The sequence below is a fragment of the Nymphaea colorata genome, chromosome 9 (assembly GCF_008831285.2).
Source record: "Nymphaea colorata isolate Beijing-Zhang1983 chromosome 9, ASM883128v2, whole genome shotgun sequence".
NCBI classification, from domain to species: Eukaryota; Viridiplantae; Streptophyta; class Magnoliopsida; order Nymphaeales; family Nymphaeaceae; genus Nymphaea; species Nymphaea colorata.
The window spans coordinates 24,319,900-24,336,746 of NC_045146.1; the positions used below are offsets into that span (position 1 = coordinate 24,319,900).

The window sequence follows — 16,847 nt, forward strand, 5'->3', positions numbered from 1 at the left end:
TTGACAATGGCCGAGTCACACTCTAGTTGCCCACACCAACCCATAAAATTTACGTTATTTACAGATAAAAACTGTATTATTATTTTCAGTGCTTCTAATATATTTGCTTGATTTTTCTTGTCTTTTTTTTTTTTAAATTAAAACTTTTTTTGATAATGCAATCAATTTATGTGTGTGTGTGTTTTGTTGACAGGACTTTTTTGTTTATTTTAAATGTAAAGAAAGCCTCCATCAGAATATTCCAAGAGATGAGCGCCAGAGTCGCTCAACTTTAGACATTTTCGTGTCGATATGTGGACCGAACTTTTGCCACTATGCACAGCACTTGTTTGTGGACAAGTTAAATTGGCAAATACCAGACCACTTACGTAAGAGACGAAATCCATACCTATTAAAAATATTTTTTTTTTATGTAATCTAACTTGATAGATATGGTTTTGCGAGTGATTTGATGATGAAACAGCGAGTCATTAAAAATGATGAACAGCTCTTATGACATCAAATATTTTATCGTAGAAAAATCAATCGTTTTTACAAAAATAACTTGAATTAAAACATGAATTACCATTTATGAACAATCTAGGATGTTCACCTTTTGGTTTATAATACTTTTTAAACAGAAAATTAAGAGGTATGGTTTTTGTATCTTACCTTAATGCTCTGCTATTTATCCATTCCATTACTCTAAGTAGTCAATCTAATAAAATTCTTAGAAAAAACAAAAAAGTCTCACCCACTGACCTAGTGGGCTCTAGGTCTTTTCATTGTGGTTTAAAATTGGCGTTACTGACAATCAACAGCCTTTGTTGATGCGCTGACAGTACGCCCACTAGTGCGACTTTTAGTGGCGACCATGTAACCGCCCTCGCTATATTTCCACACTCGACGTCTTAAAAAATGTGAAACCATTCCTCGTCCTTCTTTCTTTTTAGCGCACTTCTTTTTGTTAATAACGGGCGACGCGACGACCTTCAACAACAATACGAATATAATAAACAACGTTTTCTTCTCTTGAGATGTCTCGTTAAGGAGCACTCTAAGTGTAAATTTTAAACTTAAAGGGCACTCATATGTAAAAAATGAAAAATTAAAATTTAGTGGTCTGGTGTGGGCAATTGCCCACTCCAACCACAACGCGGCTCCTCAATTGCTTAGGAAAGCTTTTGAGCGCATGATAAAGTTAGAACTTAGTGCACTCCCTTTGTTTATTTATGCGCGAGAATGACACCTGAAATAGTTTTATTTCGAACGGTGACTTGCAAAATAGAAAATAATGTACTGTTGGTCTCACCACTATCTTATTTTATTTTATTTATAGTAGCAAAGTTTTACAGGTCACGGATGAACGGAGTCACGGGCGGACGACGAAGCTTGAGAGAAGTGCCCCGTCCTGTCCCTGGCAAACAAGGGCATGTGAGGTTTAAAATGAGTTCAAATTGTCTCCACCGTTCACTCCCCTGACAAAAGAATCACACGTAGATAAATTCTCTTTTGTCAGTTTTAGCAAAATATGATCCCGGAGATGTCTTTTTTCGGGCATATCGCCTTTTTATTGAAATTTAGACAAAATGTAAGCACTTGTACGTAAATTACTTCCCACCCTCAGAAAACAGCTGGAAGACAGCTGGCATGGCTCACCTTCCCACTTGTGCGTCACGGTGGCTGTTTTTCCGATTTTTAAAATTTTCAGAGATAAATTATTTGAAAATTATTACTAATATTTATACATATAAGTCGATCGATAATTCTATTTGAGACGAGCGATTCAAGCCTATGAGCCTATGTCAATCAATATACGAATAAAAAATGTCAATTCCGTTTTTAATATTTTATTATAAAATTTATTTAAAAACACAAACACAAGCCGATACCTAACAACTAATATTAGCCAGAGCATTTATAGATGTCGCCAAATAGATAAAATTTTAAAAATAGTATCGTCATATGGTGCATTAACAGTGGTCTATAATGGTTTTACTAACAATTTAGAGAATGTTTGGATGACACTCTAAAAAAAAAGCTTAGTTTTATGAAAACCAAGATAGTGAAAACCCAGTTAAAAATCCAGTTTTGTAAACTTAGTTTGGATTAAAAGCAAACATTAGTTTACCTGCAAAACCCAGGGTAAGCAGGTTTTTCAAACTATTCATAAAAACTAGGCTTTGGCAAAACCAAATTTTAATATCATTCAAGCATTCTTAAAAATTGTGTTTTAGGCAAAACCAGATTTTGTCTCTTAAAACTTGATTTTAAGTTGTCATCCAAACAGTTTTTCTTAAGGCAGCAGTTTTCACTTTTTTTTTTTTTTTTTAATACACTAACTCTACATTGGCGCAGAAACCCGGCGTGCCTTGTCAAGTTTCATCATTTCCTTTAGAAGATTCGTCTTCGATATATTATATTGACTAAATTAAAAGTTAGACCGGCGCAATCAGGTTTCTTACTTCGAGATTAATGTTTTCGTCATTCAATAAAAAAGTTGCGATATCTTGTAACTTTTCGGTCATGCAATTGACCTTTTATTTTGCCATATTTTACTTTTCTATCTAGGGTCCAAATGCCTTTCCGATACCCGAGCAAAGTTGTTTTTTTCTTTTTTTTTTTACGTCGCCAAATGTTTTAAGGATTCCTTCTCTACTTTAACGTGACCAAGGATGACATCCTGGTGAGACGAAGAAGCTACTAAAAGAATATACTTACAGCATATTAAATATTGGAAGAAATGGCCTCCGACAACAGACTTTGTTAGTCGACGGCACTTCACATTCAAACACGGTGGTAAGTGTCACGAGACACCTCCACCAACTTCTTTATGTAGGTAGGTATCTTGTAAAACTTTTGCGACGTTATTGGGGTGCCACAAAATGGGATGCGTGAATGGTTCCGATTGATTCTCTCTTCATGGCTATTCAAACTGTTCTTAATGATATTAATTAAGGAATATATGAAGGTGTTTGATATGAAAAATATTGTACCATTAAAACTAGTGGAAGAGCCAAGATTTTTCTATGTAAAGGGCGTCCAAGTCACAAGCCCGGATCTGGTGTAGGCACCCCATATAAATTTTTGAGTGATCACGATAAAATTTCAAGTTTTTCAATGAAAATTTTCAACGTTTTCATTATTAAGAAACACAGTTTGATTAATATAGAAACAACATTTATAATCACACCATGTCTCCAATAACACCAACACAGGTTTTTTGGATTATAGGTAACGCCATGTTTGTCTTATCAAGTTCTTTTTGTATACTGTTATAGATTTATGTGTTAATGTATATTTTCTGCGGTTCTTGGTTTTTATTGTGATGTGCAGAAGTAAAATTATTGTAAATTCGTGAGTTCCTCGTTTATGTTTATAATTATAAGTTGTACATTTTCGTTTCTATTTTATGTATCCTGCAACTACTACTTGGTGTCGAATATAGAGAAAGAAACTTGATTGGTTGAATTAAACCCAAGAACGAGATTCAACTAAGGAATACACTAAGTGCCTGCCTTTTTAGATGTTGAAAATCTAATCACAGCGTATTAGTTCCTCTTTGTGAACTTTTGGTTCAAAGCTTTAACAAAAATATTTGGTACTAAAGAAAAATTTATTCTTTTATACGCTTATACCTGGTCAATACAACAATATACAATGCATCAAAGTTAATTTTGCAAACGAACAAGCAGAAGTGCCCAAACTGTACCCTCTACATTAAATCCAGTGTGCTAAAATCAGAAGTTCAGGAAGGTTTAAGCTTTTGCCTGCGCATTATTTGGTGAGTATCTCATTAATATGTCTTAATGATTTGAGTAAGTTCATAAAATATTAATACTATTGTTCTATCAACCGTTCTCAATCTTTAAGACAGATTCATGTGATACTCATAAAGTATTCATTATATCAAAAATCCCGCATCTTATTATCGCTATGTATGATTGGCCATGCTCACGCGATTTTCAGTTAGTTAAAGCACACACACTTTGCTACGTTTCTACGCCATTGTCCCAGAACAAGTTCATGTTTATTGTCTGTGACTAAATCTGCAAGTCAATACCTACCGCTCTTCTGCTCCTAAAAAGGCCTCTTTTGAAGGATGGATGTGGACGCATCGAGCCACTTAACTGGAACATGTGATATAACAACAACTTAACACTGGGCCGTGTTTGGCGTGATACGGAACCTTAACCAAGCTCATGACTTCCGAATATTCTTCACTTGAGTCACATGAAAGCGACTAAAATCGTGCTTTTGCCATAGCGAAGTGGGCTTCAACTATTTGACTCGTAACAAGTGAAAAAGAAAATGTTCAGGCTTGCACTAGTTTGCAAGCTAATTTTGAGTGAAAAAACAAGCATAAAATAACAATATTTTTCGCATGCTTTATATCAAATTTAAATTTTTTACTCAGGCGAAATTGAAATAGTATTGCGTACTTTCCGCCTTTTAGTTCTACTTGAAGAAACCGGGGTTCGAACAGGAGCGGAATTATCTATGGGCCAAGGGGTCCACGTGCTTGCCCTCGCTCGTCTGTCTGTCAACCGAGCATTTGAGTCCAAGGCACGGACGGAGTGACTACATTTTCTATTTCATTCACAAAATAATCTTAGACCAGAGCAATGTTATAGAAAAAATCGGCTTTCGAATGGAATCGGAAGTTAGAATTGATACGTGGATGTATTTTACCTGAGCAGTGGGGTAGTAGCCCTTCGCTCACCCGGAAATTCGTCGACAAGCGATCGGCGCCGAGTCCGATCTCGCATAATATAGTAGCAGATTCAGATTGCGACAATGGGGAAAAAAGTTTTACTGCCCAGAGGAGGGAAGTTGAATGAAGCCCTTCACGGGCGAGCCATCAGCTGCTGGCTTGCGCCGGTCGGCCCGCTCGCTGAAGAACAGCCTTTTCTGCTCAGGACGTTGGCCACGAGGAGGGGGAGAATTAGCAAGAGCGGAGTCTCGGTCCCCCAAATCAACGTCTCTCTGTCGCCTTCCCTTCTTATCTGGCGCGCTCGTTGCTTTGCCCGGGAAATAAAGTGGGGAAGCTAACAGGAAGACGCTTCTGCACTTACTGTTTGTCCTTATTTCCGTCTCATTCTCTGATTTTCCGCCGGGAGGCTTTCCAACAAGGTCCCCCAAACCGTGCGAAAACTTGTTTTGGTTTTCCCCTTTAATATGTTAAGGACTTTTTTGTCATTTTCTTTTTCTTGCACTTAAGCCGCAACCGTGCCGAGCGGGAGCGGCAAATGTGAGAGAGGGCCAGGGAATTTAGGGGAGGGAGAGACCGCTGCGTTGTCGCCGGGAGTGGCGAGAATCCGGCGAGTCACCGACATCGTCGGAAGAGAGGTAACTGTGTTCCAGAATCTTCTTCTTTTTCTTCTTATTTTTTTCCTGCATTCTTGATTGTCTGATTAATGACGGTTGTTTTCGTTCTGATTAGCGACTGTTGTTTTGTTTTGCAGAATGACTGGTTTCTAGTCCTTTTCTCCGGTTTTTATGAGGAGGAAAACGCGTTGCCTTGCGTCGTAGTAAAGGTCTGCTTCGGAGGAGTCCTGCATTAAGGCTTTCTGCGCAGTGGAGTTTCCTTGGGTTAAGTTTATCAGAACGGGGCTCTGGTTGCAGATCTAGGTTCGTTAGTTTCTCCTCCGCCGGAAAAAGGCTTGCTCTGGCCAGTCTTTGGAAGAAAAGGGTCTTAGACGAGCTTTCCTTAAGCTTTTTAGAACGGAGTAGGGTTTCCTTTGGAACGAGTCAGCAGCTTGTGTGAATTCTTGAGTTCTTTTCTGCCTGAGAATTTCCGAAGCCTGGTTTCTCTGAGTTCTCTAGCTTCTTCTTTGCAGTGAGGGTTTCTTTTGGATAAATGTGGACGGATTAGACCGTGGAGAGAGGGTGAAGAGGCACTAGAATGGCTGCGAATTGGGATGCTCTGGGCGATCTTGCGAATGTCGCTCAGCTCACCGGATTGGACGCGATCAAGCTGATAGGGATGATCGTGAAGGCGGCAACCACGGCTCGGATGCATAAGAAAAATTGCAGGCAGTTCGCGTTGCATCTGAAGTTGATCGGAAATCTGCTGGAGCAGCTGAGGATTTCTGAGCTCAAGAAGTATCCGGAGACGAGGGAGCCGCTGGAGCAGTTGGAGGACGCCCTAAGGAGGTCGTATGTCTTGATCAGTAGTTGCCAGGATCGGAGCTACCTCTATTTGTTGGCGATGGGTTGGAACATCGTCTACCAATTCAGGAAGGCGCAGACGGAGATTGACCGCTACCTTAAACTCGTCCCTCTCATCGCTTTGGTGGATAATGCGAGAGTGAGGGTAAAGATCCATCTTCTTTACCTTTCAGTTTTCCCGACTGTGCTTGCTGGAGAATTTTCTATTGTCAGGCGCCTGCGAATTTCGTTTTTCTGATTCATCTTTTTTTTTTTTTGGTCTCGGAATTGTTTTTGACGTCCTCTTTTCTGGAAAGCAGTGTGACTATTCGAAACTTGCGGCATGCTTCCGGATAAGTTGGCACGACCGAAGTCCAACCCCATTCTTAGGTTATTGTATCGTAATATTGGTAGCTCCACGGTTTTTTCTTTTTCTTTCAATCCTTTGTTCACATGCGTCGTCCAGCCAAGTTGATTTTTTTCTTTTTCAAAAATACTCTGTGGTGCTAAAATTTCAGATGAAAATCACCTCCTATGGATGGTAGCGTTCTTTTCTGTCGCAACTTCATTTTTTAACGGAAAAATTCTTGTTTCCCAAATGTTTTCATGCTTGTCTGCGCACACTATAAATGTACGAGTGTGTATAAAAGAGAGAAATACCTAATTTTTTTGGTTATGCCGGAATCGTTGGTCCGGAAGTTGGCCGGTTACCGTTGCCTCTTCCAATTTGCCTCCCGGTGTAAAGCCTCCTATGTAGCCGTCTATGGCCCACCAAGAAAATCTCCCTATTGTGTGCTCGCTTGTGAGAAGGGATGCAAGCCTTATATATGAGTCTCGAGCTCCTCCAACTTGAGGCCCTTAACCTGACCCGGCCCGTCAACCGCTACAGTCCCCTCAAGGCCTTTTTTTTTTAAAAAAAAAGAAAAGCTTATGCAATATAAATAGAAAGTTTTCTTTCTCCAGCATTTTCAAGTGCACGGACAAACAAAGGAACAGCTTGAACAATTCAATTATTCTGATGGATGATCGAACCCTGTGAAAACCCAATTTTGCACTTTAGGAGCAATCCTTCTAAAGTTGAGATGTGGATTTTACATATGATTATTGAATGGGACTGATGTTTGGTAGGATCATAAATGTTCTTAGTCTGCAATAATTGGTAGCATGCAGCCCTCAGTGGCTTCAACATGTGAAGGTGTCTCCTCTAACTGTAGCTACCAAATTGACAGTTTACCTAAAACATCAGATTTTGGAAAATGTTTGCTAAGAATAATAAAATAACAATAATAGCGATATTATTATTATTATTGTTATTATTATTCCTATCATTGTCGTTGTTAAACTAATAACAATAATAGTCGTTGATTCATTATTATTATTATTATCATCAAGGAAAATCACTTTATGACCGAGTTCATCTGAACAAACCAAAGGTCCCTCGAGGAGCCTCAGTTCCTACCTCATGCCACGAATACATGCCCATCACCTCCTGTCAACTTAATGTTTAATTGTGGGTTACATTTACCAGAAAAGCCGAACCCTGGCAACTGGCAAGTAGCTTGGAGCCATGGAGCTTTGAGATTATCTGATTTATAACCTATAGTGATAGGCTGATAGCGCATTTCTTCATACTTTTCCCTCATTCAGGTTTAAGCTAAAGCTTAACGCTTTTTTCTTTTTATTGTCTTAAGTGCTTGCCTTTGTAACCCATTGCATATGTGAGGTTAAGGCTAATTTGAAGCACAAATTATTTTCAAACGGTTGAACCCTAGGATGTGGTTTCCTTGGTTGAGAAATGACTTTATGTTGAATTTTTCTGATTCACTTGCGTATGCATTTTTCTATTGAGGTCACGGCTAATTTGAAGCACATTTTTGTAAACATTCTCAAAATTATCTTCAGTCAATTGAACCTTAGTCTGTAGGGTAGTCGCTTTGTTGAGAAACGACCTGATGTTTAATTTTTCTGGTTCACTTGCACATATGTTTTTCTCTTGTGGACCATATATCAAGCAAACTAGTTGCTGTTAATTGAGGTATCTGTTATCCAAAACGCTAAGTGAGCACTGTATCAAAATTAAGTTTCCAGCGTTTAAGGTTCTGTGTGTTGTTTTTCAGAACTTGGGTTTCTAAGTCTTCAAATTTCAAAGTCAACCTTAGCTTTCAGAAAATTATTAGATAGGTCAAATTAGTATATGCCTTGTTTTATTATCTTACTAAAGCCTTTTACACAATTCTGAACAGATCATTTAAGATGATTGTCAGGATAGTATTTTATGCTTTTGCAAAATGTTTTATGTTCTTCTCAATTGTTCTTACCGCTTTCTGTTCAAAATGTGGTAGGAAAGACTGGAAGACATTGAAAAGGATCAGCGGGAATATACGCTGGATGAAGAAGATGAAAAGGTCAAAGATGTAATTCTGACACCAGCTCCCTCTGTAAAGGGCACTTGTGCATTAAAAAGTTCACTTTCATGCCGTTATCCAAATTTGGGCTTTGATGAAGCTCTTAAGAAGGAAAACGAGAAGCTTCAGATGGAACTGCGAAGATCACAAGCTAGCATGGATTTTCGGCAATGTGAGGTTATTCAGCAGTTACTTGAAGTTACAGAATCTGCTGCAAATTCACATTCAGAAGATAAACCAAAAAACAAGACTTCCAAACATAAAGAGCACACTCTGCCAAGTAATGATACTGAGAAAGGATATCAGTATGAAGAGACTTGTCAACAGCAACGTAATGATGCTCATACTGGTTCAAGGTTAGTTTTGATGGTCCATTGGGCAACTGAATGCCATTGATATTGCCATAAAACATCAGGATCATCATTTTCCTTTCTCTCTCCCTCTCTCCCTGAGTAACATAGTACAGGCAATAACAAGGGCTTCTAATCCAGTTTCTTGAGGGAAACACCCTTTCCTTCTGCATTAAAATTGTGGTTGGCAATGGCGGAAGCATGTGATTTATAGTATTTTTGAATTTTTTTTCCAGCAGGGAGCTACTTTGAGTGATTTGAAGCAGTGAAGTTCTCAAGCCTTTAGTCAGCAGGAGGTTTCCACCATTTTCTGTTTATCTTGTTGTTGGAAATGAACAGAAGACTTAGTCAATGTGTTTCTGTTCTTGCCCTTGCAAACCATCTTCCAACCATGGGCTTGCTAGAACTGCTGCCTTATTTGTCCAATGACAATCCTTAGCATGCAGTCATTAATGTCTACATGGCGGGGATAAACATGATCTGGGAGGGACTGCAATTGCTAGGATGACCTAGTTGACATATCCCATTAAAATGCCCCTAGCATTGTGCAACAGGAAATAAGGGCAAAAAGATAAAAAGGAGGAAAATTGAAAGGAGGAAGAAGGGGAAAAATTGGGGTTCTGAACAGCTCCACCTCAATTAATATATTAGAAGATAAAGCAAACCAAAGAAACTACTGAGGATGACATGGATGTGTTGTATGAACCATAGGAGTGAATAGGAGGAACAGATCCAACAAAATAGGTGTTTGAAAAAGGGTTATTATTTCACAGTTTAATTTACTTTCAGGATATGCCAATGTGAACTGCAGGCTACATGACATGTTTTGTTACCTGAAACCCTTTTAGCGTGCCCTGTAGGTCAGCTTTCTGGGGGTTGGGTCAGCTTCATCAACTGCTGCTGACATTGTTTTCTCTCTCTGCTATTCTCTTTTTAGTTCTTGCTCATGGGAATTTTTGTGCCTGCTATTCTCTTTTTAGTTCTTGCTCGTGGGATTTTTGTGCTAACACATTTGGTGGGACACACTTGCAACTGTGAACATATTTATAACCCTTTAAAGTGTTCTAGCTGGTTATTTTGTCTGAGACGTCATAAGCACGACTATTAACATGATAGTGTTTTAGTTGTTTTGTTTGCTGAGTTCATTTTTATCACAACCCTTTCAGACACAGCAGTTGGCTTGCATGTGCAAGTGTATCCTTGTACGTGACCATATATGCTTAGCTTTTAATAGCATGCTGTTACCAGGCATGCATTCAAAGATTGCAAAATTTCCCCTATTCCGGGAATATTTTCATTAGCTGTTCCTATATTTCATCGTGATATGTTCTTATATTCTTGAGGATACCATTTTATTGAAAGATGGAATTTCTAATTATTCTTAAATGTTGGCTTCAATAATAAAAAATTGCTACTTTAATCGGATTCTCATAATAAAATTGGTTGATCTTGTGCCTCCTTACCTATATTATGGTAACATTAAAGGACATGATTATTGCAACAGCAGCTACTTACAATATTGTGTTCTGTTGAAGATATAGGACATGGGTAAACGTTATTGATTTGGAATATTTTGGTGGCTAGCTCTTTGTTGTTAGCTCACAGTTTGAAACATTTCTTGAAGCCTATGTTGGGGTTTGGTTTTAATAAATGTTCAAAAATTTGGTACGAGTCGTATGACAGCTGAGTCTTCTTTTCTGTAGGAATACTTCTCCAGCTGGACATGATCTGGTATCAACTGGAGGATCATATAGACATGAGGAATGGCATTCAGATTTACTTGGTTGCTGCTCGGAGCCCTCCCTTTGTATGTTTCCGTTGCTTCCATTTTGATGTTCTCTCCAATCTTATGGAGAGCATCTTTATTCTCCTTTTCTCTCATATATACATGTGTGTGTGTGTGTGTATGTAATGTTAATAATCAGTCTAAACATCCACATATTCAGGAATACCATATGATCATTAGTTGCCTGATTCTTAGCCTAGCTAAGAGGTTAACACCCTTCTGGTGGTGAGATCAGTCCCTTTAAGTGGAAAACATGTTATAGAGTCTGAGCATAACTTATTCCTAGGGTTGGTAATAGGTCCGGGTTAATGCAGACTTGATCCATGCTGAAGTCAGTCAGGTCTGGATTTGGTATAGGAAAAATGCTAGAACTTATATTATGGTTGGTCCTGTAGACGCTGTTTGTAAATAGAACCAGGTATGGTTGCTGAAGACATAAACATGACTGACAAATTTTGTTATTTTATGGGGTACGAACAGGATGCAATCCATGTGTGCTCCTTAGGTCCTGGATTCAGTTCTCTCCTTAGTGTCCCCACTTTATGTAGATCCTGACATGGTTCTGGTGCCTCATATTCGGTATTGGATCCCGTATGAGTGTGGTCCATGGCACCCCTTGTTGTTTCTATGAGTATCAATCTGTTAGTGCACCTGGTTTTTCATTGTTATCTGTGTTAATGGTAGCTACCATGCAAGGATGAACTCTTGAAAAGAAAGGTTACTTGTCGGGAAAAAAGAAAAAGAAGAAGACGAAGGCATGTTGATTGCATTACAGTGCTTCCTTGTGACATATATTTGACTGGATGTTTCTAGCTGGAGCTACTATGGAGTTTATAGCATATTTGCTTGGCTTGTTCTCTCTAGCTAGATTCACTGCTCGTGTTTAATTTTTGTTGTTGAAAATTGATAGGTGAATCCTCTAAGAACGCCCACTTATTCCCGTCATAGACTAATAGGTTTTGCCTGGATCCAAAACTAGAATCAGACACTGGATGCAATTAGTTTTTAAATGTATTTTTTGGTTACTGACCATCATGTTGTTTTCTAGTTTACCCTGATCTCATTTTTTATCCAAGTAAGACTTCACAGTCCATTTGCTTCATGTGCACTATCATACCCTGTAGCAGCTAATAAAGGTGTAGCTGGTGCTTTTTCTTGGACACTGGCATGGCCGCATGAGTAACCGTTTCCCAACATTTTATGTGTCAAATACGGCCAAGACTAAAAGGTATATATAAGTATACATATATATGTATATACATCTGTGGATATACTTTTTTAATCTTAGCATTGCTTGACACACATAAAGTGTTGGGAAATGATCAGTCATGTCAGTGTCCACACAAAAATAGCACCAGCATACATACGCACACACACACACACACATACATACACACATATATATATAAAGGTTTTCATAGATTCTCCTTAATGAGGCAGGAGATTACAAGAAAAGAAGTACTATGCGTGCTCTTCTTCCATTTAGTATCCATCCAGACCCTTCTCTTTTTCCTAAGTTGATTGAAAAGGTAGAGTCTCATTTTATATCAAATAAGGAGAAAAGAAAGACACACATAGTACGTATATGAGCGCCATGTAACGTAGATTTGGTGTAACATTCTCTACAATGGATACATTATATCCATGTAATTGCAATGTAGAGCCAGCTGACGTGCAATTATTTATATGATTGACAAGCCTTTTATGGAAAATATTATTGCTTTATAAATTATCTCATTTTTTTTTATAATCATTTTTAATAACAGTAGTGATTAATTCAAAAGTTTCTAGGCTTTTTGTATCTGTCGCCATACTCAAGATATTTTCTTTGCTTCAGGCTTCAAGACTTTCTTCTATCCTTGCGGAACATTTTCAAAAATAGCTACTGTTGCATCAAAGGGAAAAATATGTAAGTATCCAACTTTAGTTTGGTGGATTTCATTGAATAACAGGTTGCGCATACTGCATAATAATAAGAGTGCATATGCTTTATGTATGGGTATTCCAGTTGATGTTTTAGATTAGATTGGAGTGCGTAACCCTTTTTGATGTCTCTGATCAAATTTGTTGGCAATGACACTGAACCTTCGATTGCTTACCAGGGTCTGTGTTTTGAAAACTTGGATCTTCTTGAAGAACATGAAAAATTTTTGAACTACATTAACTTCTGTTCTCTGCTTATTTTCTGCAGTGACAATGAAACCCGTCCTTTTCTTTTTGTTATGTGTAAATGTTCCATTTTCAAAACAATGGCTGGATTTCTTGGCCAAGCTTGTATATCTAGAACCTTTAAATGGCAGAATGAAACCATGATATGTGAACAAGCCTTGATGTTTGTTGACACACACACTGTCAAGAAAATGTTGGGCATTGGGAATACAAAAGCCAGAAACTATGACTGGAGGACCCTGACTTCCATTCCATCTGATTAGGTATATTACATATTGTCATAATCTGTGTTGTTAATATCGCTTTGTATCTGAGCATGCTCGCTGATACACGTTGCATTGACACGTTGCCAATATGAGACAGGGCTGATACAGCTGTTTATATTTTTTATTTTCATTATATAAATAAACTTGAAAGATTTCAAATATATATATATATTATATATATATGTTTTTAATTCAGAAGATCGAAAGACGGGGATATTCCTTATGGGTGAGCCAATCGATATGGCACCAACCGATGTTTACAACATTGATGACAAGTACTTTTGAAAGTCAAATGACTGTTTGTCATCTACTTGTTAAAAAAGTTGCTGCTTTTAACATGGTGTTCTATGAACATATATAAGATTGATCAGGTGGCTAGAAGTGGTTTTCTTTCTTGGACATCATAAAACTAATTGTTTTCTTTTATATTGCAGTAACTTTATTTTCCCTTATCTCAAATGGAACTAAAAAGCTAATGGCTCTTAGAACTAGAAATCCTTTTTCTTCTGGGATGTCAACAAGGTTTTCTTCAGTTTACATGGTATCAACTGTTTGTGGGCCCAGAATTCTGCTTTAATCATCGTGTTTAAGCCTGGGCACCGGGCCGGGCCACCGCCGGGTACCCGGTACCCGGCCCGCCACGGGCTCGGCCCCGGGCCTTGAAAAATTGAGTTTCGAGCTTTTATTATCGGGCTTGGCCCGGCCCGGTAAATAACGGGCCGGGCTCGGGCTTGCCGTTGTGATTGTCGGTGGCCCGAGAAGCCCGACATTACTATTATAGTATTATTTTTTTTTTTTTTTACAAAAATGAACTTAGGTAACTTAGGGTTTTGGACTTTTTGTTGTTAAAAGTTTCATCTCCGTCGTTGAAACTGCCTCCTCCCATCCTCCTCGTCGGCCCTCGGCTGCCTCCTCCAGTCCTCTCCATCGCCGTTGCACAGCCATCGGTCCTCCCCATCAACCTTCGGTCCTACCCGTCGCTGTCGCCATCACCGTAAAGGTCCGACTTTTTTTCGACGATTTTTTTTTCTGCCCGTTAGGGCTTCTTCCATCGCGCTCCTCTCCCTCGCTACCGCCTCTTCATCACGCTCTCCCTCGCTTCTCGTTATAATCGCAACTAGTCGATTATTTTTTCATTTCATCGCCAGATTTTGCATTCCAATAGACTGTCCACCACAACCGCTCGATCGATTTCTCTTGCGAGAAGGATGAGAAGAAAGAAGAAATGAGAAACAGGCCCGGCCCGGCCCGCCCCGCCCAAAAGCCCGACTAAGCCCGCCCGGCCAATTATCAATCGGGTCGGGGCCGGGCTTCGGGCATTAACCGAAGCCCGAGGCCCGAAATTACATTGGCCCGGCCCGGCCCGGCCCGTTTATAAATGGGCAGGGCCTCGGGCTGGCCCGATACGGTTTCCGGGCTTTGATTTTGACGTTCTTATCGGGCCGGCCCGGCCCGATGCCCAGTCCTAATCGTGTTAGGTAAACTATCTTTAGATATATTGATATTTTCAATCTGATCCTCATTTTATTGTCTTCAGCTCCAGAGCAGGCCTGCAATGATTTGATGACGTATTCACTGATACTATCATGCTGCTGCTATACCTGCTGCATGAGGAGGAAACTTCGCAAAATGTTAAACATTACAGTAAATCTTTCTTGCCCTTCGGCTTTGCTTTTCATTTATTTCCTGAGCCGGTGCATATTATTAGTAAGCTGCACTGTTCTCTTGATCGTTTTATATCTCATGTCAATTGTTTAACATGAGTATCATATTGCGCTTCATTTAGGTAATTGGTCCACCATGCTTGGAATATAATGAAAATTTAAATACTATTGTCCTATGTGGTCTCTGGGGGTCTGGTGGATATACTTTATGGCTTTTGGGTATCCGAATGTAAAGAAAATTATATGTCTTAATGTATGGTACGTCATTGAACAGAGTATTTCTGCAAGTTGACCGTCTACTTGGGTGTGGATAACAGGGTTTGTGCCAGCCTGCCAGGTCAACACAGTCTATCCTTAATAAGATCCTGGAGATTTTTCTTGCATTTTTCACCTAAGTTGGAGCAGTTTTTAGTCTTATCTATTTTTGCTAGTATAATGTTAGGTACTAGCTATAAGATCTGGTTTTGAGTGTTTTGCCAATTTATCATGTACAAGATCCTTTTCCAATTCAACCTCTAGAGCATTTTGCTATTCCAGATCCAAGCTGTTTGCTGCCCTACCTATAAGGTTCGCGTTCACTACTGTTTTCCTGCTAACACTTTGCTCTTTGCTGAAGGGGGGACTCTGCGATGATTTTCTTTCACATTTAATGTGTTGTTGCTGCGCCCTTGTACAAGAATGGCGAGAAGTGGAAATTCGTGGTGCATATGGTATGCCATCTTGTTGCATGATCCCTTGCCAATATTTATATTCAGTAAAAAATAGCTAAAGTGGCAAATGGTGGGGCTAGTACCATTCTTTTGCCAAATGAGATTGTTTTTTTTTGGCTCAGACATTAAATTCAACAAAGAATGCTTGATCAATCGATCATGGTTAATGGGCTAAATATGTAGAGAAGACGGTGCTATTTTCATTTTGTTTTCTAGTGTAACAGTGATGTTTTACTGTCTTGATTTCTCCCTGTTCTGATCGTACTGCACTGGCAGGCCCTTACAAGACCAAAACCAGCCCGCCACCATCGCAAGTTATGGAATCATGATTTCACAAACGGGTGGATGAGGTCCGTCTTCTCCATGTTTACATCAATCTTAGATGGTTTAGTTGAGTTGTACAAAAATGTTGGAAGGTGACATGCTGCACGGTGGTTTCAGCTTTGTATATTTAGGGTTCTTTTCATTTAATTATTGAGACTATGCGAGTTGTTCAGTCTCTTGTACATTATATAGGTGGATTTACAGAGGAAGTCATTTTCACATTAACCTTTTTCCAGTTACATTTGAAGTTTCGACTTGGCACATGATCTGGACGTGAAAGCATCATGAAACAACTGAACTGTTTTTGAAGCTCCGGGAGTAGGTAGAGTAACAGAACTGAAGTAAAACCAGTGTTTTTTTATTGGCAATGCGAAGGAACAGGATCAAGCACGTGCTTCTTTTCAAGTTATCGGTCGAGTTCCTTGGAGTTAAGAGGCACATCGCGTGTATGGGATTCAAATTTATGCAGCAGTTGAAAGCAAGTTCCCTCCATAACACTTCATTGTTAGGAATGACTCGTCAACGTCAGCTTGGTCATGAAAAGTAAAAAAGTTAATTTTTTCACTAGTCTTGTTGCAAATGAAAGTTGAGAAATACTATCCAGAAGAGTATCGATTGTTTTTACGAGGCACATCTGATTTAGAGTAAGGTTTTAGAATTCAGTAGCATAAGGAATAGTCAAGTCTGAGTTTTCTCTTTCGTTCGATCAGATAAGAAGACCTGAAATTTGACATTTGTTCGAGAAGAATAGATGGTGCCTCTACACTTGCCTTGAATGACAAGTTTCATGTGCCTTCTCTCCCATCATTGGACCGAGCCAGTTCACTTGCTATCTCGATGGATTGAGTCTGAACACAAAACGAATCTGTCTACTTAATTTGGTGTATTAAGCCCACGGGCTTTGTATGCCAAAGCAACTTAGCCCAGCCGAAGTCCACTCATCGAGGTATCACTGGACCAGGCTTTTAACAAGCTGAGTGGGTAGAAACCGAGATGTAACGGCTTGGTTTCCCGAAAATTAAGTCTATCAAACTTATTATAGAA

General features: G+C 39.1%; 1 protein-coding gene across 4 annotated transcripts; it reads left to right on the top strand.

Moving 5' to 3' along the window:
• Positions 1 to 4,811: 4,811 nt before the first annotated feature.
• On the top strand, positions 4,812 to 16,471 carry LOC116260541 (protein MID1-COMPLEMENTING ACTIVITY 1). Of its 4 annotated transcripts, none has more exons than XM_031638978.2 (9): positions 4,812 to 5,328; positions 5,445 to 6,295; positions 8,472 to 8,890; positions 10,588 to 10,691; positions 12,508 to 12,579; positions 14,643 to 14,749; positions 15,386 to 15,479; positions 15,756 to 15,829; positions 16,040 to 16,471. In XM_031638978.2, exons 2-8 carry the CDS (start codon positions 5,885 to 5,887, stop codon positions 15,806 to 15,808), a joined length of 1,260 nt encoding a protein of 419 aa, XP_031494838.1. In that variant the 5' UTR covers positions 4,812 to 5,328; positions 5,445 to 5,884; the 3' UTR covers positions 15,809 to 15,829; positions 16,040 to 16,471. The 4 variants fall into 4 exon arrangements, with proteins under 4 accessions (XP_031494838.1, XP_031494839.1, XP_031494837.1 ...); XM_031638979.2 differs by lacking the exon at positions 16,040 to 16,471 and adding an exon at positions 15,996 to 16,028; XM_031638977.2 differs by lacking the exon at positions 16,040 to 16,471 and having other exon boundaries at positions 4,814 to 5,328; positions 5,445 to 5,708; positions 5,820 to 6,295; positions 15,756 to 16,028.
• Positions 16,472 to 16,847: the final 376 nt, after the last annotated feature.